A 20,556-nucleotide genomic window follows, 5' to 3' on the forward strand; every position below is an offset into this window, starting at 1 on the left:
CTTAGGTGGAAGTGTTTCTTTTCTGCGGGCAGCCGACTTCATGACAAAAATAAGAAAAAAAGTTGGTCGAAACTGGAAAACCCTGGGGACTTTTGCTGAAATGTTTCTGCTTTCAGTATAAGGAAAAGTTTTTTTCACAGAAAACTCAGTTGTATTGACTCGCCATCGATGTCTGGTTGCTATCTGCCCCTGCGGGTTTGGGCTGTATATTTAAATGGACGTGCTGATGCTTTATTCTTAGCAAAGTTAAAGTGGTTCCTGGGGAAGGTGAATGGGACACAGCAGGTTAAGCACTTTTCACAGATGTAGCAAATAACTTTCTGTAGTTTCTTAGAAAAAATAAATCTGCTGTCAGTCAGGACATACACAGCTCCCACTAGAGCAGCTTCCCTGCTTATCCGAGGCTGCAGTTGCGTTAGTAAATACGTGAGCCTGCGGCACTTGCAGAGCACTTTAGCCCTTGAGACTCCCAGTAGCATGTTGGTAGCCTTGGCCTGAAAAGCCCCGTCCTGTTAACAAGAGCTTGTTGTCCCGGGAAAGTCTTCAGCTGATTTACTAATGGAAAGAAATGCCTCACTTGGACAAAAAGAAGCCTGGCTGTGCCAAAGCAATCCTGAAGCAGGAGTCTGGGGAAAAGGAATGAGTTACTTCATTAATGTTGTTCTATGGTTTTGGTCATGGGCCCCAGGAAAGATTTGGGTTTCAGCTTTATACAGTTTTTTTCCCCCCAGCTGCGTTAAAAAAGCAGAGCCCAGCCCAAACGCTGTGACAGCAGCAAAGAAATTCAAAGCAGTATGTAGTGAAGCAGCCCTTTAATAATGTGACTTTTCATTTGCAAGCAAAGTGAAATTTCTGACTTATTGAAGAAATCTTTGTGTTTGGCTGCAAAGAGAGCAGAGAAGTCCAAGACGAGTGAGCTGCGGCACGGCTCTCTGCGGTGCTGCCGAGCATCGAGGATCCACCACCTCCCAGGCACTCGTCCACCCCCGCGGCTTCAGCCTTCGTCTACGAGTGCAGTGATGTGCAAGACACAATCACAGCTTTAAAGCGCGCCTTATACCTCACTCTGAGTCTGTTTATGTTCAGATAACCACCAGCATTTTGTTCCTGGATACTTTTTAGGTGGAACAACTCTTTGAGGCTCAGTGGCTTCCACTTTAGAGTGACTACCTATGCCCAAGCAATTTAATGAATACACAAGTGGGGGGCTGAAGGCTTTGCCCCTGATGCGCAGCCGCCCGTTTACAGGTTGGGAGTAGGATCTGTTAGGTCACAGTTCTGGATATGGACATGGGACGTAATTCCTCGGTAGACCCTTTGCATGGGCAGCAGGACGCCGATTTTCTCTCCCTTCTTGATGGGGCCGCTGTACTTGACGGGTTTGATGTAAAACATCTTAATGCAGAATCCTGTTAACAGGGGAGAGAAAAGAGGGGGAAACTGTTGCTCCTATGAAATGGTTTAAAAGCCTGGCAAAGTCATAATGTTCAGTAGCAAAACACAAATGACAATTAAACGATAAGAGATTCAGCAGCAGAAAAAGTTCCGGAAAATGCTGTGGTGCTCCTATAGCACCAAGAAGAGAGAATAGGAAAAGAAATAAATTAACATGGAGGAGGGTGGGGAAGGGGATTAAGGTGGGTAAAACTGCATGAGCAAGTCAGAGGCGGTTCTTTTAATTATTCAAAATGTGCAAAGGCACCAGCTTCATCCTTTGACTTTTTTAATAGAGGTGAAATGCTGTAATCCTTTCAATCAATTTTCCTGCATTAACAGAACCTGGATTTCAAAGTTACAGTTTTCATTTGGATTCACATGCAAGCACACTGCTGTTCGGGTTGGGTTCATGATTTTTGGCTCAGGTTAAAGCTCTACAGAGGAATCGGAGCGTTTTGCAATCAGGCTTTGCAAGACGCACGTCTTTCAGCTCCGGTACCTGATCCTGAAAGCTGGACGCCGTTGTCGATGGCATTGCCGTTTCCATAGGGCCGGGCTTGTCTGTTGATCTTCCCCGTGAAGGGTGCGTACACCACCGAGCCGTCCTCGCACACCACGTCCACTCCCCTGTGCTTCTTCCCTCCTCTGAGGAAGAAGAGCAAGGCGGGTTAGCTCGCGGCGGAGCGCCTTGCCAGCTAGAAACCCTCCTCTCACCCATTTTTTCATGCTTATTTTTATTTTAAGAAAGTTTCAAGCACAGCCATCTCCCGCCATGGCAGCCCAGGACCTGGGGTCGTTGTATCTGCCGCAGCCCTGGGAGTCGCAGCCTCTGATTTTGTTTGCAGGTTGACTTGAGCAGATTCTTGCCCATTGTGCTGCAGCAGCTAGAAAAGAAGAAAAGAGAAGAACAGAAGATGAAACCCACAAACTAGAAAGGGGATTTCCCAGCCCGTGTTGTTTAATCGATAGCAAGGCCCCTTTGGACTTTGCTGTAACCATGGATCAGGCTTCAGGGAACTAGAAAGTTGTTCATCTTTTAACGCAAGTTAAGTTTAGGGATGCAATGAAACAGCATTTTTGTGGTTTATGCTTTGTCAAATGACGTTGGAGGGTACTTAAAGCAGCGACTTCGAAGCAAAAATGCAGAACAAATAGATCTGGAGGGGACATCATGGAGTGACCCACTCCTCTCCCATTGCCCCAGGGCAGATGTGCTGCATTCCCATGGCAGACGTGGGGCTGGAGCTACGGGATGTCTCTGCCTGCAAGGTGACCTGAGCCACCTGGGATCTTGGGATACTGAACTGTAAAAAACAGGGCTGAGAGAGACCCACCAGGTCCATTCCTATTCCCTAATGGGGGATCCAGTCAAAACCAAAAGCTGTCATCTAGCTTTTACTAATTGCATTTTCTATCTCCCAGGGTTTCTATGTTGCTGTTTCAAAGTAGCAGCCAGTAGGGTAACATCCTCACATCTGCTATTCCAGACATCATCACCCACAGTCAAGCCCACGCTGATCCTACGGCCCCAGCGATGTCTGAGGGAGGGAGGATGTTTGCAGGGGGGAAGGGAGGAAAAGCACCCCCTGACTTGGGGGTTCTACAAGCCTCGGACAGCCCTGTTCCCCCCACCAGAACTACCGGGGTTTCCCAAGGGATGCTCCTGGGGCTCCCCGTGGAGAACGGGGCTGGTCTAGCAAGAAGCAGCGAGCTGAGGTTTATTCACGTGTGTGAACAGCTCGGCAGGCACCGTCCCCGTTGGGCTCCGGGAGGACTCGCAAACGGGGAAACGAGGGGCTGGCACCGAAGGTCTGGTGCTAAAAGGGTGCAGGAAATCTCTAATGCCTTCCTCGAGCAAATCAGCCCTTTGTTCCAGGGAGTCTTCATTTATTTTAATGAATTGTGTATTCTTTGTGAAATCAAAGGTGATGACATTAAACACAGAAACATCTCTGGGAACAGTCTGTGCTCAGCGGGCTGATCTTTAAGTAAAAAGGCTTTTAAGAAAACATGCATGCTGTTAGTAATTGATATGCCTCTGCTGACTCTTTCTTATTCAATCAACATTATTACTCCCACAAAATTTTGCCACAACTCTTCACCACATCTAAAAAGGATTTTTCCATAGAGGTTTCTATGCAATGCGAGAGGGGTTATTTTCAAAAGCAAAAAAATGGCAGAGAACAAATCAGTTCCTAAATCCTCACAGATACACTTCATTTAAAAAAAAAAAAAAGAAAAAAAGAGAAATAAAAAGAAGGCAGGTTACAACGAGCAATGTTTAACAAAATTCAGCTAACTCACCACTGGAGATCGCAATTGCGAGGATGACTGCTGTGACTCTCTGCATTTTCATGTGCCTTGAGAGCTCTGCTTTCAAAGTGAAAGGTCTAAAATACTTTGCTTTCTATTTATACATCCCAGCAGAGGCTGTATCCAAATTTTTCCAGCCAATCAGAAAATTTACGTGGCCTCAGTTCTTTTGCTTGCAGATTCAGGCCAACAGCAAGAACTGACAGCAGCCCTCGAGGAGGACCACCAGCCTGCCTAACTGGCAGTGTAGAGGCTCCAACCTATTTAGCAATAGCAGCTACGTGGTTTTGTTTGCTTTTGTTTACAACGAAACCATGAATATTAAACCCAAATTTTAAGGACAATTTGTAACTATTTCTCTTCATTCCTGCCTGTTGCACAATTCTGAAGTTAAGCAAGACAACTTGGGTGGAGAAAGGGAAAACTGTTCAAATGAACTTAAAAAAATATCTGGCCAGATGGATACCTTGCCCTCCCACCATGGCTGTTGCTTCATGGGAAGAAGTTCAGCCAGGTGCCACGCATCACACCCAACCTCATGCTGGAGAAATCTGATTAGGCGACCTGTGAAATGAGACCCTGGCACCCCATTTTTATTAGCCGGCTTCATTAATGCATCCCAGATATTACCATGCTGCTGCTGCTGAACCTTCAGCAGTAACAGTGGCAGAGGCACATGTTTACAATCTTCACTGTGCCCGAACGGAAAATGTTAGAGACCCTGTAATATTGTGGCTGAGCAAAATTACAGGAAATTGAAGAAGAAGAGAACACTGGAGCACGAACAAGGCCACCTCAAGTGTTGTTTCTGGGAAGGGAGGGAACGCGATGCCCTGGTTTACAGCCAGGAGCTGGAAGTTGTTTGTCTTCTCGGCCCTTTGGCCGCCCGGTCTGTGCCACTGGCAGCCACTGACCGTTTTGTTTCTCTGTGCCAACCCAGGAGCCCAGGTTAGACGCGGCTTTGGGTCGGGGCTCTCAGCCGGGATGCTGTGCTCTTGCTGTCTCTCTTTCGTGGCACCAGGTAGGTGAAAACTGGCCTTACATCCCAAAACCGAACCGAGCAGTTCTGCTGCACAGGATTCAATCCCCTCTTTGCCAGTGATGGAAGCATCAGCTGCCGATGAATGCCACTGAACAGAAGTTGTATTTCATGGGAAAAGAAGGTGAACCCATCGTGATGTCTTCAAGACACATGTGCTGCCTTCTCCTTTCCCCTTCTCCCAGTGAAGTGTCATCCAACTACGTTACCTATGTCTGTCAGGCAGTAATGGTGACGGGGGAACAGCATGGCTTGGGCAGAGCCAACACCTGAACCCAGCTGAAGCCTGGCTGGAGTGGGCTTCGTAGCCTCGTGGAGACCACGTGAGATGTTTCAGCTCCAGACAACCCACTGCAAATGAGCAAGACGAGGAGGAGGGTTGTGCCAGCTGTGCTACCCCAGGGCTTTTAAACCTGCCGCTGCCTTCCCACAGCCCACGCTCCCATTTGAATCCCTGCGTGGTGTTTTTCTCCAGAAGAAACACTCCTGGTTTACAGTTTTCCTGCTCGTCAGATGTTATGTGTAGAGAGGGGAAAAATCTATTTGACAGTAACATTTTGAAACAACATTTTGAAACAACAACAAGAGTATGTAGGAAAAAAAATGACAGTACCTAGCTCTCTGTGCAAGGCTTCTCGTGCCCAGGGCTTATCGATCCAGATAAAACTGCATTATCTTAAATTCATTTTGTTAATTACTAATTTTGTTAGAGACCTACCAATTGAGATCAGAGGAGAAAAGAATGAGTGAAGTAATTCTGTGCATTTCCTCAGAAGCTCAGAAAATGAGCTTTTTTCCCTAATTCTGTTACTAATAAATATCCTGAAGGCCAGATACTTTCTCAGTTTCAAGTTGCAGACTCAGTTTAGTGCAGTGGAGGTGAATGTACCAGGAGAGGCAACAGGAAAACCCACCAGGCATTCTTCAAAACCAACAGTAAGGTCTCTTGGCCATCGGCCCATGCCACCTCTGATATTCCCCTGACTCGGGAGAGCAGCAGAACAGCAAACTTCTGTTCCTGCCCGACACCAGCAGTGCCCCGATACACTTGGCCATTGCGGACTGTAGAAAATGTGCATCCGCTCGTGTGTCACACTGGGAAATTTGGGTTAAGAGCTTTTGGAAGTCTGGAGTCGCGGGTTGGATATTGGTTTCTCCAGGGTCTTTACTGCCTTGCTGCCTCTGGTGCATGGAGGATGGGAAGACTGTGAGGTCTGCAAGGCTTGACTCCATGCACCCCTCCGGGACATTTTTTGGCTTTGTTTTGATTTTGCTAACTGAGTTGAAAAGTTTTTACAGAGCTAATTGCGTGAATTAAACATGGTAAAGACTAAATTATTTGCTGACATTTTACATTATACCCTGAGATAAAGATCAGGGAGGTAAAGAGTGATTAATGTAGATTTTGTGTGAACTGTGCAAGAGCAGCGGATGCTTCGCCCGCCTTCTCTGTGCTCACCACACTGCGTTTCACGGGGGTTACAGCCTTATTCTGTGTCTGAACAACATGCCAAGGACTGAAGCCATGCACGTAACCTACCAATTTCTTCACATTTTCCTTGTGGCCAGCTGCAGTCAAAGTTTTGTTTTGTTTTGTTTTGTTTTTTCCTTAGCAGAAAAACCGGTTGCAGAAAGGTGGCAGCGATTGGCAGTTACTTAATTTTGCATTGATGGCAGGTGTGCGAAAGAGTTAAAGCAGGACAGGGGGAGAAAACCAAGGGCAGAGCCTGTGCGATGCAGGTGATGAAGGGCTCCTTGGGGAGGAGAAGGGGAAACCGCGTGGGAGGTAAGTGAGGCAGGACAGGGCTTTTCCTCACCTCACGTGGTGCTGGGAGCCACGAAGAAATAGAGGTTAAAATGTGTGTGTGGGAAGGGCAATCCTCTGTAGCAGTAGCTGCAGAGCCTGGGTAGCACGTATGTCTAGAGGGGAGAAAAACCCCAAACACTGCAGCTCTGTAGGCTTTGCAGGACACCCCGTGGTTTCTGAATACCCACTGTGCTGCGTTTGGGGGTAACGCCGGGGGAGGTCAGTGTCTTGCTCGCTAAGAGGTGAATAAGTAGCAAAATGGTAAAAAGCTCACATGCAAGTAAGCACCGCGGCGCAATCAAATGAAATGTAGTTCGAATAAGATCAAATTTAAAAGACAATGACATTAAATCCTAGCTCCAAAACCCATTAAACTCACTAAAAGCAATTTCCAAAATTGTAACCATGCTGGGATCTAATAAAGTTTTCATTAAAGAGGAAGGGTTTGACTCAGCTGTCACTTAGCGATGTGAAGGTTTTTTTCCCCTGTTGTGGAAGGGATGCAAATAGCTGTAATAGTTTCCTTTCTGTTTTACCAAGTCGCAGGGCATGACTGAGTTTGTTGGCAGTGCTCTAAAGGTTGTGAATTCTCAGCCCAACTAACTTATGCTAAAAATGCATAATCCCTCCCACCCCTTCAATTTTGAGCTTTTGGTAACAGGTATGCTGAAGCTCACAGCCTGCTCTGGTTTTTGCTTTACTGGAATTACCCACCATATGCACCCAGCAGACAGGAGCCTTCTCGTTGTCCTCTGTTCATCACTTAGTACAACCTGAAACACCTACGTATGCTTAGAAGACCTTCGGATTAAAATAGAATGGAAGCCCTGGGTATGGGTAGATTGCAGTAAAGAAGAGAGGGCAGTTTGGTTACCTAAATGTCAGGTTTTTGAAATATCCAGATTGTGCAAGATTCTCGTTTAATTTCTAGGGAAGTAAGCCCCAAGGCACGGTGCTACAGATGTCTATTATCAATGTCTTATTTTTCTTCTCTTTTTTTTAGTGATGGCAAATGCCACATACGAGCCGCTCAAGGAGATGACAAGCTGTGATCCCATGTGCCAGCACACTTTACCCTTGCTGTGCTGGGTTGTGTTGCCCAAGTTTCCTAGAGGCTGCCGAGTGCATAAGAGGGCCTGAATTAGTCAAAAAGCTGTCTATGTGGATAAAACTTATTGCTTCTGTTAATTATGCTTATAAAAAAAAAAAATTGGAAGAACAGGGTGTCGTAGAGAGCGCTCTGGTGTCCAAAAGCAGCTGTTTCATCTTCCTCCCCTTCTCTGATAACATCTTGGACCTTTAAAGAAATAGGAACCAAAAAATCTTTTTTTTATAGTTTTTTAAATTTTTTTAAGAGGCAACATTTTTGTTGTTAGCCTGTAATGGATTCCTGAAATGCAGCATCCAAGTGGTGTAATGGGCACTGAGGGAAAGGATGGTAATGAAACCCAATTTAATTAATGAGTGTAATTTAGAGAGAAACTTTATTGCAGAGTTTCACAGGAAATAGTTTAGAAACATTCAGCCTGTGGAAAAGAAGGGTTTTGTGGTTCCTCAAAAGCCTTGCTTCAATCCGTAGAAACACACAGCGGTTTTTTATTAGTTAATGTGAGCAACCGAAGATGCTGTGTGCAATCATCAAGACGCACTTGTCTCTCCAGCGCTTCCCCAGCCGATGGAGAGCTGCCTCGGGCTGTCCCGCCCGGGCGAGGAGCACTTTGTGAGGCTTTGCACCCAGTATTTAATTCGGTCCGCTGTTAGCTTTAAACCCCGCAGTTTACTGTGCACAGCTGCCTGTTGGCTCTTGCAGAAAGACATTTCTGTGGGGTCCCGGGTCCCCGTCAGCGTGGCAGGGTGCAATGGGATGAGCTGCACGGCCACGTGTCCCTGCCCTCTCGAGATGCCCCTCGTGTCGCAGGGTAACGGTCACCCTCTGTGTATTCTCCACCCGTGGCCTTGTCTCTGCTCTTGCCCTGTTGCTGGGTTTGGGAGTATTTTGGTATTTTTTTTTTCCTTCCAAAAAACCTGCTGAGCAGGAGCTCATCTTGGCACAGCTGGGCTCGGCCAGGAGAAGCCTGTGGAAAGCTGGTCCCAGCCAGGTCCTGGCTTTGGACACCTGAGAAACAGGGAAGGGCAGCACTCATCCTCCAGAGCATAAAGGTGTTCGTGAGATGAACTGGACTGTGCAGGGGACGGTGAAAACGGCTGGGCTGCCACTGCCCTCTGATGGAAAGCAGGCGAATACAGTCCTGCTGAGCAGCCTTCCTCATCTCCCTGGACATATAGAGAGAGATAAAATGTCTCGGTGTGTGTATATATATTTTGCCACCTGTACTGCTCCTTCTCTGACTAAGGGAAGCCCAGCCCCAGTGCTGGAGTTTATGGGGATGCTCACCAGCACCTGCCCACTGGGACTGGGATCAACTGGTATGTGCAGCCACTGGCTGCTCAGATGCCCCATGATCCTTTTTTCTTCCTTTTTCTGCTTTGCATGTGCAATCCCTCCCATGCCCGTGTGCTGAGGAAGGGGTGCGGAGTGCAGAATGAGTCCCCTGCCCCCTCCGGGGACGTGCTCTTTATCTGACATTAAATGCTGACCTGGTGGCTGCTATTAACAGGGGTTCGTGGGCAGAAATGAAACGCTGATTTGCTTTTCCTTAATTGCACATCTACATGCTCCCACACCTCCTGCTATGCTCCAGCACCTTTGCTTTCATTTGGAAGAGGGAAGAGAGATGTTTATCTTGCCACAAATGGTTTAATTCGAAATCCCCAATCAGGTCTTGTGGTGTCCAGGATCCCAAATCTCCCCTGTCCAGATACCCCGGCCTCCAGGATCAGCCCATAAACAACTTCTCAGTACTTTGGCATTAGCAGCATGGAGAACTGCAATATACTGGGTATTTAAATACGGAAGCACATAAAGATGACTATAAAAATAAGTGATACGGCTGTTGTGGTGATTCTTACTCTTTTGTGTTCAGCAGATTTTCTTTTACACTTTAAAAGGAGCTGTTGTTTGACTGTAAAAAACTGCAGACAGAAAATGTGGTGCAGGAGTTGAGGCTGGGTTTGCTGATGGGCAAAGGCAGATGCTGCCCATCGCCCTTACCTTTGGGCTGGCAGAGCCCTGCCCTCTCACAAATAAAGACTGAGAATGGCCCCTTGGCAGGTCTCTGAACGGAAACCATATAATTATAAACCACTGTCTAGCCTAAAGTACTGCTAAGTGTTTAAGCTATCGTATTTCCACGGCTCATTCAAGGGTATTTTTAGTGTTGGTGGAAAAAGTTGCTGACTCTAGGTCAAGTAATCCCTCCTAAAGTCTATGGTTCTGATTCGGGGAAAATTAACCATTTGCTTAAATGTTTGTTATGATGAAGCCTCTCTGCCTTCCTCTGCCCAAGCCTTTCCATGGAAGAGGATTGGGCCTGGGGTACAGGTACAGACAAAGACGACCGGCTTGCCTTAACATTCAAAGTAGGAAAGTCTGCTACTGCTAAAATGTAGATATCTGTCTAAATATCGTTTGTCTTACATACCTCCATTGCACATACCTGCTTTTGCCAGAGCGGAGGCAAGCAGCGAAGGAGCTGCTTCCATAGGCAGTGCCTTGGCCAAGGCTGTTCCTGGCTCATGAATCCAGTTGTGCAGCAGAGCTGGCTCAAGAGCTTCGATTTGTTTGTTTTTAACACAAGTCTCTTGGTAATGATAGGAAGGCATCGTTAAACTGTCGCTCACCCAGCAAAGAAAAAAGCCAGAAGTTGGAGGTTTGTGTAGTGTTTGTTATCTTGTTTGTGTGTTTGGTGATTTATTGATCCATGGTCATGGCTGATGGTCGCCGTCACACCACTCTGGTCCCTCCAGCTCAGGGCTGTGTGAAAGCCTCCTGAAGGAGATCTGTGCACAGGGTGAGCGGTCTGGTGGGCTGGACCCACAGGAGGGTGAATGCAGCAGGGAGAGCACGTTGGCCAGCACCATGGGCAAAGGGCTTAGCCTGCTTTTTCATGGGTGTCATGGAGGAGGCAAACTTCCAGGGGACATCTGAGGAGGGTTGGGTGGAAGAGGTCTTCTGCACGCAGCCAAACAGGGGACAGGGCAGGGGACCGGCTGGAATGTTTGCTGTTGGCAGCAGAGGCGAGTGGTGCTGGCAGATTGGAGGTGGGCGCTGATGGCTTGACAGCTTGTGGAAGATGGCCAGCGTGGGGATGTGCCTTGAGATGGAGATGAATCGGCAGGTTTGACGTGACAGAGGGGGAGCCATGGAGAGAGGAGTGGTGTGGTTACATTGACAAGCCAGAAAATGAGCCCAGGATCCTCTGAGTGAGGAGACATCCTACCTTGGAACCAGAAACACTGAAACCAGAGTGGACTATTGAAGTGACCCCAATTAATTCTAGTTTAAACTAGAAAAATCATCCCATTTAATTTAAACGCTGCCAATGAGGATCCAACTCTTTCTTTTGGGCAACTCACCTCAGACTTGAGGACATGAGCACACCCAGGGTCCCCCTTGCTGCATTTGAGGTGACATAGCTGCTTTGCGATACCTTAAATGCCACTTCCAGCGGTATCAGCCCCTCGCTGCTGAACGCGTACTTCAGGTTAGGTAACTATGCTGCACCATTGAGAGAGGGTTTGTAAATAACTCCTCCTTGCGCCACTTAATCCGTAGTTCATTCCCTGCCCTTGTATTTTATTGCTTGGGTTGCTGATAACTTTCCTGTGTGGCTTCACTCGGGAAAACAGTCTTTTCTGCTACGCATTTCCTTCTGTTGGCACATGAGGATTAATTAAAACCTCCCTAGGCTTTGTTGCTTTGATGCAACGAGGCTAGGGAAGATTTTTTCCTTTTAAGAAACAATCAAGTGTCTGCAGGTAGTCTGCATGCTCCTGCAGCTCCGATAAGAAATTCCTACTTGTTTGCAAGGTCCTTCTTGGACACACAGCTTTGGTTTAGTCCGTCGTATTGTGAAATGGGGGAGACCTGCGGCTCTGGAAAACCTCACGGACTAATGGTTTGTTATGGAAAACCCAGAGCGCTTTATTTCAGGCCATGGTTATCCAGCTCAAGAGCTGTTTTGCCCCAGCTCTCAGTTTTGCCCCATTGCCCTCAGAAGTAGACCATGTCCCACCAAGAGCTGTGGGGTGAGTCCAGCTCACACAGGGCTGTGGATCCCCAAAACCTGGTGGAGGGGGGAGGATGCCCTGGGCCATTTCAGCTGGCTGATGGGTGTTCCTTGGGCAGCGAGGGGTGCTTTGTCCCTCTCTGGTGTTTCTGACCCAGATGTGCCCAGACCAGGAGCGCTGGACACATCTTCCCTGTTTGCTCCTGGATGCTGCTGCAAGGCTGTCCCCTGAGCCACTCTCAACGATACTTAGGCTAAAAGATGCTTAATTTTATTGCTGGAAGCAAACTTGTCAGCTGCCCATCCTTTCCTAGTCGTGACTTGATGCTGGATTTATCACTCCTGGTACCCAGAGCACAGTTTGCACTGCTGGTCATCTCTAACCGGGATGAGAGCTGCTTTGAGCCATGTTGTGGTTTCATCTGTGCTGTACAACTGGAAAGACGTCTTCAGGAAAAATTGACTTCTCCTGTCCAGGACTTCATACAATGTACGCAGCTTGTCTGACGGCCTCCTCGGCAGCCTCCGGCAGAGGGTGCAGTGGCTTTTCGTGTCTGCACAGCTGGTTTTCGGGGAAAGGACGGCTTCATCCCTCACTTCTGTTTATTCTTTTTTTAAAAGGGAAAAAGAGGTTGCAGGGCCCTCTTGCTGTCTGAAAACTGGAATTATTTAATGCCCATATCAAAACCAATCTCTACTTAATTTTAGAGAGAAGTAGAGCAGTATTATAGTTCATTCGGAAAACACTCTGTGTGAAACGCTTGTCAATAGGCAACAGACAGGAGGTTTGTAAGTGTCCTTTCATATTTAATTTTATATGCTTTTATGAAACTTTTACGTATCAAATTGTGTTGGGGTTGTTAAAATCTTGTAATGCTTTTTGGGGTGTGCTGTTCCCCATGTTTGCAGCAAGGGCAGGATATTGCTTTCCCCACGTTACGAGTTCTCAGCGCCACAGATGCCGCAGGAGAGCATTACCTGGCAGATCATTTGAATCTTTATACTCTTGCTTTCAAAATGCACATGCTGTGCAAAGCTAACTCTCCTTTAAATCAAGTACGAAACCTCTCCCAGCGCTCAATGACTGCTCATTCCAGTGTCTGTATGGACTGACATGAGCTTTTTCCCCAGGAATAACAGGCTTTAAAAACTGCCCACACAATGCACACAGTTGGGAGGGAGGAACTTGATACCACAATTATGAAGCCCTCCTTTGTAGGACCGGGTTCAGAAGTCGCTTGGTAATAATCCTTATATCAACCAGTTGTGAATAATTTCTTTGCCACCAAGGGTCAGCCAAACAGTGCTGGAGAATTGCCAGGGATCAAGCAGTTGCTTTGGCCAGCAAAGTCTGTTCTGACACTTTAAGGAAAAAAAAAAAACAAAAACAAAACAAAACAAAAAAACCCAACAACAAAAAAAAACCCAACCCCCCAAAAAAACAAACCAAAAAAAAACCCCCCATACACTGGTCCTGCAAAAAGCCAGCGGGCATTTTGGCCCTGCTTGGGCAGGAGCAGCGCCGGTGTGAGTTGGGCAGCCTCGCTACGTGCTTGCGCCTTTCTATGCTGGCGCCCGGTGAGAAGTGGCAGAGGATAAGTTCACTAGATTACAGACCAGGGCTTGATGCTGAGTTGATCAAGGGCTTGTTATTCTCGTAGCAGTGGGCTTTTGTGCTGAGTTCACCCACTGGTGAGCAGTGCGACACGAGCGCCAAGTCTCTAGAAGGTTCCGAACCCCTTTGTAGCGGTATGGGGATTTATTTATTTTATAGTGCCAGTTATGATTGACAGAAATTGGCATGGGGATAATGAGGACTGCTGCAAAAATGATCTGAGGGTTTGCAAAACCTGCTCTTTGCAAACATCCAGCATGTAAACTGTATATCTCAAATGGCATCGGGCTTTCGTGGTCTCTTTAAGACCTGGAATATTGCAACTCAGTGCAGCCTAATTGGATTCAGCCTCCTAATTCAAGTCTATATTCTCTTCATAATGAGCTACAGATCTTACAGAGATTATTGACGGGATATCGGTGAATGTGTTGTGAGCAATGTGCCAAATTTATTCCTCTTGCAAAGGAAGAGAGAGCCAAGACCTCGGCAATGCTGCGTGCTGGCTGCACCCAGGCAGAGCACCCCTCATCGCCTCGGCTGCTCTCACAGCCGTGTGCATTAACCTAATGAGGGCCAAAAAGTGATCTAATTCCTTCAGGAACTGCACTGAGCAACTCAGCTCCCATATGCAGACCTGCTGCTCCCGCTGACATCTTAAGGCCGTGCCAAGGACCTCTGGTCTGGGTACAGCCTGGGACCACGTGCTCTCCTGCTCATGGCTGTGTGATTTATCTATTTATTTTGAGCTGTCTCTAGACATCACTAAAGGGCTTGCTAATGTGTTTGAAAAGCCCATTATTTCTCTAAAAGGAGAAAATTTCCTCATTTAAATGTGTCAGTCTTTGTGTTTATGTGTGCCAACATGATCCTTGTTGTTACACCAGGACTTGGACAACTTCCACTGAACCTGCTCAGATGTGTTGGGCTCAGACGATCTGGCTGCAAGTAAGAGGCACAAACTCAGCAGCTCCTTGATGCTGTTCTCCTGGTAGAAAGAGAAAATGAGTCATTCCTGCTTCCTCCTTTCCTTTCTGATGAATGGGCTGAGAAATTGGGTGAACTTCCCACATCTCTGAAAGAGGAAACCAGCCAGATGCTGGTCAGTATTCCTGCTTCCCCATTACTTGTGCTGTGAGTCAAAGCTGACCCAATAGGAAGTGGCAGCATTTTAATTTTTGATGGTCGTTTCTCTGTGAGCCTTCCCTTTGCTCTGAGGATGTCCCAAAAAGCTGTGGCAGAGCAGTACAGAGGAACCTGATCTCTGCAGGACGATGGCATCAAAGCAAGTTGGGATTAATTGATGGGGAGGGCAAGATGAGATAATTTCACCCACTTCTCAAATTAAATGCTTGTTTTCCTTCTTCCTTGCCTCCCATGGCCCCTTGGCTCAGAGTGGAGCCATGGTGGGTGAGTGCCTCAGCAACTCTGTTTCAGCGAATGCCCCATGGGATGCTCTGATTTTAGCTCCAATGGTGTTTTCAGTGGGAGAAGGAACCAAAAAGATATGAAGACCCCTGAGACCTTCCTGTGAGATTTCTTACAGTCTTAGGGAAACTCAAAATCTTATTCAGACATGGGGGGAAGAGGAGGGGAGTTGCTAGGGCTCTTCTGCAGTGAACCTGAGGTGTGAGCTTGCCTCTGGCAAAAGGCTGTCCACCGCTCAGCTCTGATGATAAACAGTCCTGAACAGAACCTTCAGGCGACTCTTGCTGGTAATTAATAGGTGACTAATTAGTACTTGTAGGTTGGAGTCCATAGTGGGTATTTCCCTAATGACCAAAGCAAGCCGAGGCTGTGGCGTGCAAGCGCGCCGACTGAGCTGCATCCTGTGCTCTCCATCCCTTCAGGGAAGGAAGGTTCGCCCCACTGCCTCGCCATGCTTCCTAGCAAAAAGTTCAAATCCTAACTTCACTGTATATATTTTCTTCAAAAATGGTGAGGAATGTTTTCCTACTGAAATGTTATTCCACCCCTCCCTGCAAGCGAGCCTTCATTTTCATTCTCTTTGAAAAACGTACATCTCATTTCAGCTCTGTCTCTGTCATGGTCTCAATCTTTTGCATTTGCAGTTAATTTCCTACTTCAAAGAAAAACAGAAAAGTCTTTGATTTACTAGATTGGCTAAATTCAATATCTTTCCCAGAAACAGTGGCTCAGTGTTTCCTAACAATAAGTTCAAATGTCTGAATGATATAATTTCTTCACTTCTGACACTCATCAAAATCAGCATATTGTATCCAATTTGGTCTCCTTCATATCCCCGTGGCAAGCTTAGCATAAATTTTATCCACTTTAAACAATAGTTGTGTTTGCCACACAGTGTCCTAAAGCTGCAAGGTCTGATTCGTGATACGAATAACATGCACAGTTGGACACCTACATTAAGTATGTATGATGAGATCACTTCCAGTAAAATCTTGAAATGCAGTAATGTGAAAAACATCTGGTTGTTGTGCGTTTGATTTAAAGTTGGAAGACTTGGACAAAGGGACTATACATTTATTAATGAGTTCTGTGCTTTATGGAGGTTTCTGTGCAATTTACTCATTAGACTTCAAAGCAGGAAATTATACAACCTCTTCATTGAAATTAGCTTATTAGACATCAAAAGTAGGAAAAAATATGATCTCTTGGTGGAAATTAATTATTGCATTGGGTTGTTTTTTTTTAAAAAAAGTCTGAATTCAACATAGCAATTCCCTCCTACAAACCCACCACCCATGCAATACGTGTGTGCATGTTTATGCCCCTGTGTGCCGAAAACGAAATGGGGAAAAAGATTTGGATGTTGGGAGTTGGTCACACCAAGCCCTGCTGATTCCTTAGCTGGAGATGCTGGTGCCCGTACAGGAGAGGGGGCCCAGGGGCTCCCGCGGCACAATCCTGTGGCCTGTGCCAAACGTTTAGAGCCGTGTGGGGTGGCTATGTGATTCTCTTCCCCAGAGCAAGGAGGAAGCACCATCTCTCCCAGCGCCCCTCACCCCGGTTAGTCCCTGCCATCACCTTTGTGCCCTCTGCAGAGCCCGGCAGTGGTCGTTGTGGGGCTCGGCTGCAGCCCGCTGCTCCGGGCTGTCGTGCAAGAATGACTCGGTGTCTGTGTCTCCCCAGCAAAAATGTACAGTATGTTTGAGGCGTATCAGTAGCGAGCTGCGGTAACCATGGAAATCCGGCTGTTTAGCAAATTGTAGAGAGGAAAATTCAACAGAGATGGCCAAGGGGATGAATTAGAGCTGCCCCTTGGCAAGCACGGCATAGAAACTGGTGGTTTTTTTCTTCTTTTTTAAAAAACAAAGCATGTATGCATGTGAAATTTCTAATTTTTCATTCACCGCTGACTGTCTGCTCTGAGACGTGGAAAATATTTGCAGGGGTGTTGCAATGTCTCCCACGTTTCGTTTGCGGTTCCGCCTCGCCTTGCCGAGATGGCCTCTCCTTGCACCGTGGGCGCCGCTGCGGCGAGGTGTCCCTCGCCACCTCTGCCTCACGGAAATGTCCTCTTGGCAGCCCCAAATTCACATGCTCTGAGGGGAGATCCCCAAACACAGGGAAAAAGTTGCTGGAAATGCTGCCAAGGGCCAAACGGGAATACAGAGGGGCTGAGGGTGTGTGACCCCTTCGTTCGCCGATCACAGCTGGGACCTCTCTTTCTATACATAAATCTTTGTATGTGACCTCTTGGTTGGTCTCCCACTGTGCCGAGTTCCTCACAAACGTCCAGTTATGGTGTTTTGATCATTTTTCAAACGTAGGAGCTGCGATGGCAGATTAACTCTAGACTGGAAAAATCTAAGAAATGTGGATTATAAGAGATATTGGTGTTTCTGAAATTGTTTTGTGCTATATTCTCTCTGATGCTGCTTAAAGGTGCATTTGCTTCTGTATTTTATTTGGTACTGCTAAGGATTTTGCTGCATTAATCCTTAGTTTCTTATAAATTGCTAAATATATATATATAGAGAGAGAATTATGATTTTAGTCCCTATAACCTCTGCTGTAGAGAACCATGGATGGCAAAGTGATACATCTCTGCAGCAGTCACTGTATTGTCCTTAGAAATATGGGCAGCCAACCATGCATAATTTAAGCAGTTTATTCAGAAGAACAGTTATTTTGATCTTCCCTCAGGCTGCCTTTTTGGGCTGCAGATGCAAAAATCCCTTGGCTTGGGCGCAGCAGGGTTAAATAGGACCAGTGGGGATAAATAGGACCAGCTTCCACCCGATGTGCAGTTCGCCACCAGAAACAAAGATGTAAACCTCAGGAGTTTTTGTAAACCTCTTTCTGACCAGTCATTTTTAACTCAGCTTGCTCTGGCTTTTTATCTTTTGGGTCCAGCAGTGTTTCAAACGCGGCCAAGGTTCGACTCGCTGCATTCCCCTGCATGGGCTGGGGAAACGGCTGAGAAAACCTGTCCTCTGGATGTGCAGACAATTACAAATGACCAATTACTGGAAAATATTCTTCTAATGAAACCGTCTGTATACAGTCTGACTCATCTGAAAGCAGACTAAGAAGACAAGTCACCTCTCATGTTTAAAAAAAAAAATAGGTTAGCCCCATGTATAAATATTCTTTTCAAGTAGCCCCATTACTATATACGTAAGGCATGTTCTGCTGAGCCCGCTGTGGGCTGGTTCCCATGAAAGCACAAGCAAGGCACGATAATCCCAGCTTCTACAGAACATCTGCTCTACGTTTTCACATGATTTATGGTAACATGTTGCAAACATATATGCATATGTGTGTGTATATATATGAAAGAATAATACATTAGCACTGATCAAAAATCCTGTTTATTACTCTAATGCCTACATGGCATAATAAAATAAGAAGAAAACAGCAACTCCATTGATCATCTTCAAAACCAACTGCACTTTATTTTTCTGTATGAAAAGATCATGGAGAGATTTATATACAATACTTCTTTATTCCTAGACTTACCCAAGACTAAGGTACTTCGGAGGAGTACAGATCAGCTTTGGACTATATGAAATCATTTATCTTGGTGTAATACCAATGCAGGCCTCTATTTAAGAGCTTACAGCGTTTACAACATTAGCTCAAATTCCTCACATTAGGCTCTTAATTTGCTCTTTATTCTGAAAAACGTGATAGCCCTTGGAAGAAAGGGAAATGTTTTTTTCTAGATAAAGAGAAATCTGAGCTATGACTCAGCAGGAAATTTTCTTGATGAGTGTCTTACAGACTAGATTTCACAATTTTTATGCTTTTGAGTTTGCTTCTCCTCACTCTACCTTTCTTTTCTTTTGTCCTTTTAATGGGAAGGACTTTTTCTTCCTCCTTTTCTGCTTTTTACAGTCTAAGCAGAATATGAGGCAATAGCACCAGGGACTAATGTTAGTGCCAGACTTTTCCCAGTGGGCAGACAAAATGGGAAAGTCAAATTCTAGCTGTAAAAAATGAAAAATCCTCAGTGAAGACGCCCCAGGGTCTAAGGCAGCGCTTGGGCAGGTACTCGGCTACCATCAGTGCGTATGGACTGGTGAGCAGCAGCGAGGCATCTCCATTTCACGGTGCTGCTGGTTCGTTAGTGTGGGTATTACACTGGGATTGATAGTCTGGTGAACCTGCTCGTAGTTGCAGGTGACAATCTGATGTAATAGCTTAATTCCAGATATTGCACGGCAATAAGCAGTTGTGATATTTTCCGCTCTCTCTCCTCTCGCCGTTCGTGCTAACCGTGATGATTTCATCCTCCCACACGTAATACCCAGAGCCGCAGCCTCGGGTCCCCTCCACGCCTCCGCCGGCGGCTGGGAATGAGAAGCAGCCCTCGACAGCAGCAAGGAGTCTACTGTAGGTACCGGGATGCGGATGAATCACGGCCTGCAATTATGTCAGACTCCGCAATATGTTTCTCATTTGCTGAACTAAGGCTTTTATGAGACAATACTGCAGTGTGTGCAATGTAACAGGCAAGAGAGCTGAAGGATAGCAGGGAAGCCAGAGCAACAAGAAATAAATAACCCATGGTTGGTATGGACCCTGCTTCCTTTTCTAATTTTTAGTTTAAATCCAGTCACTTAAATGGCATTGGACTTATCCTCCTAGTAAAATCAGTATTGCCACACATCCCCCTTTCTTCCTTTAGGCTACTTAGAGCCTTCCAATGTTTAGGAAAGAAAAATTCTTACTTAATTAATCATCCTTAAAAAATAATAATTGGCAATTATGTAATGGAGTTCTTCATTAATCCATTAATCAGAATATATGGGCACATCAGGCTCTTGCTGCTATGACCGAGGAATCCAAAACATTTGCTTGGTGCAGGTTATTAGCCCTGTTTTCAGCCCGGGCCATGTGCTGAGGCGTGGTGCAAATCTGGGGGGCCGTGGCCAGGACCTCCCCCAGGGCTCCACGCCTGGTGACGAGCGGTCCCCGTTTGCAGGCTCTCCCCAGGCCATGGAGCAATCGCAGCCGCCGCAGGACTCTCCCCACACGCGGGGATATAAACACTTGATGTAAATCCTCAAGTGCTCGTAATGCCATTTTTTTGCATCGACTATTTTGGTTAAGAGCAGGATAAAGTTACTGGAAAATGAATAACCGCTGTTACAAGTGTCAAAGCAAAACATTTGCAGAGAGCTCTGCTCCCTGGTTTCACCTATCTCATTTTTCACTCTGGTTTTCTGTCCTTCCATCCCACCTCGCTCCCCAAACTGGAGCCAGTGCCTGGAGGGTGCTGCGTTTCCTGAACCAGATGTATCGCTTACTGGAAAAAATTGCATGGTTTTGTCCTTCGTGGGGAGGAATAAGGTTACATTTGTGTTTTCCACCATACTTGTCTGCACCTCAGGAGAAAACCGAGTTGTGGTCCATTTCTGAGATATTTGCTCTCCATCACTGAGATGAGGTGTGGGAGGAAGAGGAGGAGGAGGAGGCAGCCTGAGGCATACAGGAGGGAGCAACTGGGAGACGTTCGGTGGTGGGTCGGGGTGCGTGCAGGCTTGGGGATGCACAGGGCTCAAGGGAAAGGAGAAGTGCTGTTATACTAGCGCAGGGAGATCCCAATATTGCAGATTTGTGGGGCTTTGGTGAGGTTTTCTTTATGTCCATTTGCTTTAAGCCAATTTAATTTGCCAATTTCTATGAGAGGCATTCCCCATTGGGAAAGGAACGGGGAGCAATGGGGCAGGGCTGGGGGATGGAGAAATGAACTCATCTCCCGGGGGGGAAAAGGAGAAAGAGGGCTTTG

At 46.5% G+C, this 20,556-nt stretch overlaps 1 protein-coding gene across 1 annotated transcript; it reads right to left on the bottom strand.

Annotated features, from left to right (window-relative positions):
* Positions 1-795: 795 nt before the first annotated feature.
* On the bottom strand, positions 796-4,106 carry LECT2 (leukocyte cell derived chemotaxin 2). The gene is made up of 4 exons (XM_075164634.1): positions 3,742-4,106; positions 2,225-2,321; positions 1,937-2,082; positions 796-1,409 (listed from the first exon to the last, which is right to left on the bottom strand). Exons 1-4 carry the CDS (start codon positions 3,791-3,793, stop codon positions 1,243-1,245), a joined length of 462 nt encoding a protein of 153 aa, XP_075020735.1. The 5' UTR covers positions 3,794-4,106; the 3' UTR covers positions 796-1,242.
* Positions 4,107-20,556: the final 16,450 nt, after the last annotated feature.

This window comes from Calonectris borealis, chromosome 15 (assembly GCF_964195595.1).
Source record: "Calonectris borealis chromosome 15, bCalBor7.hap1.2, whole genome shotgun sequence".
Classification (NCBI taxonomy): Eukaryota; Metazoa; Chordata; class Aves; order Procellariiformes; family Procellariidae; genus Calonectris; species Calonectris borealis.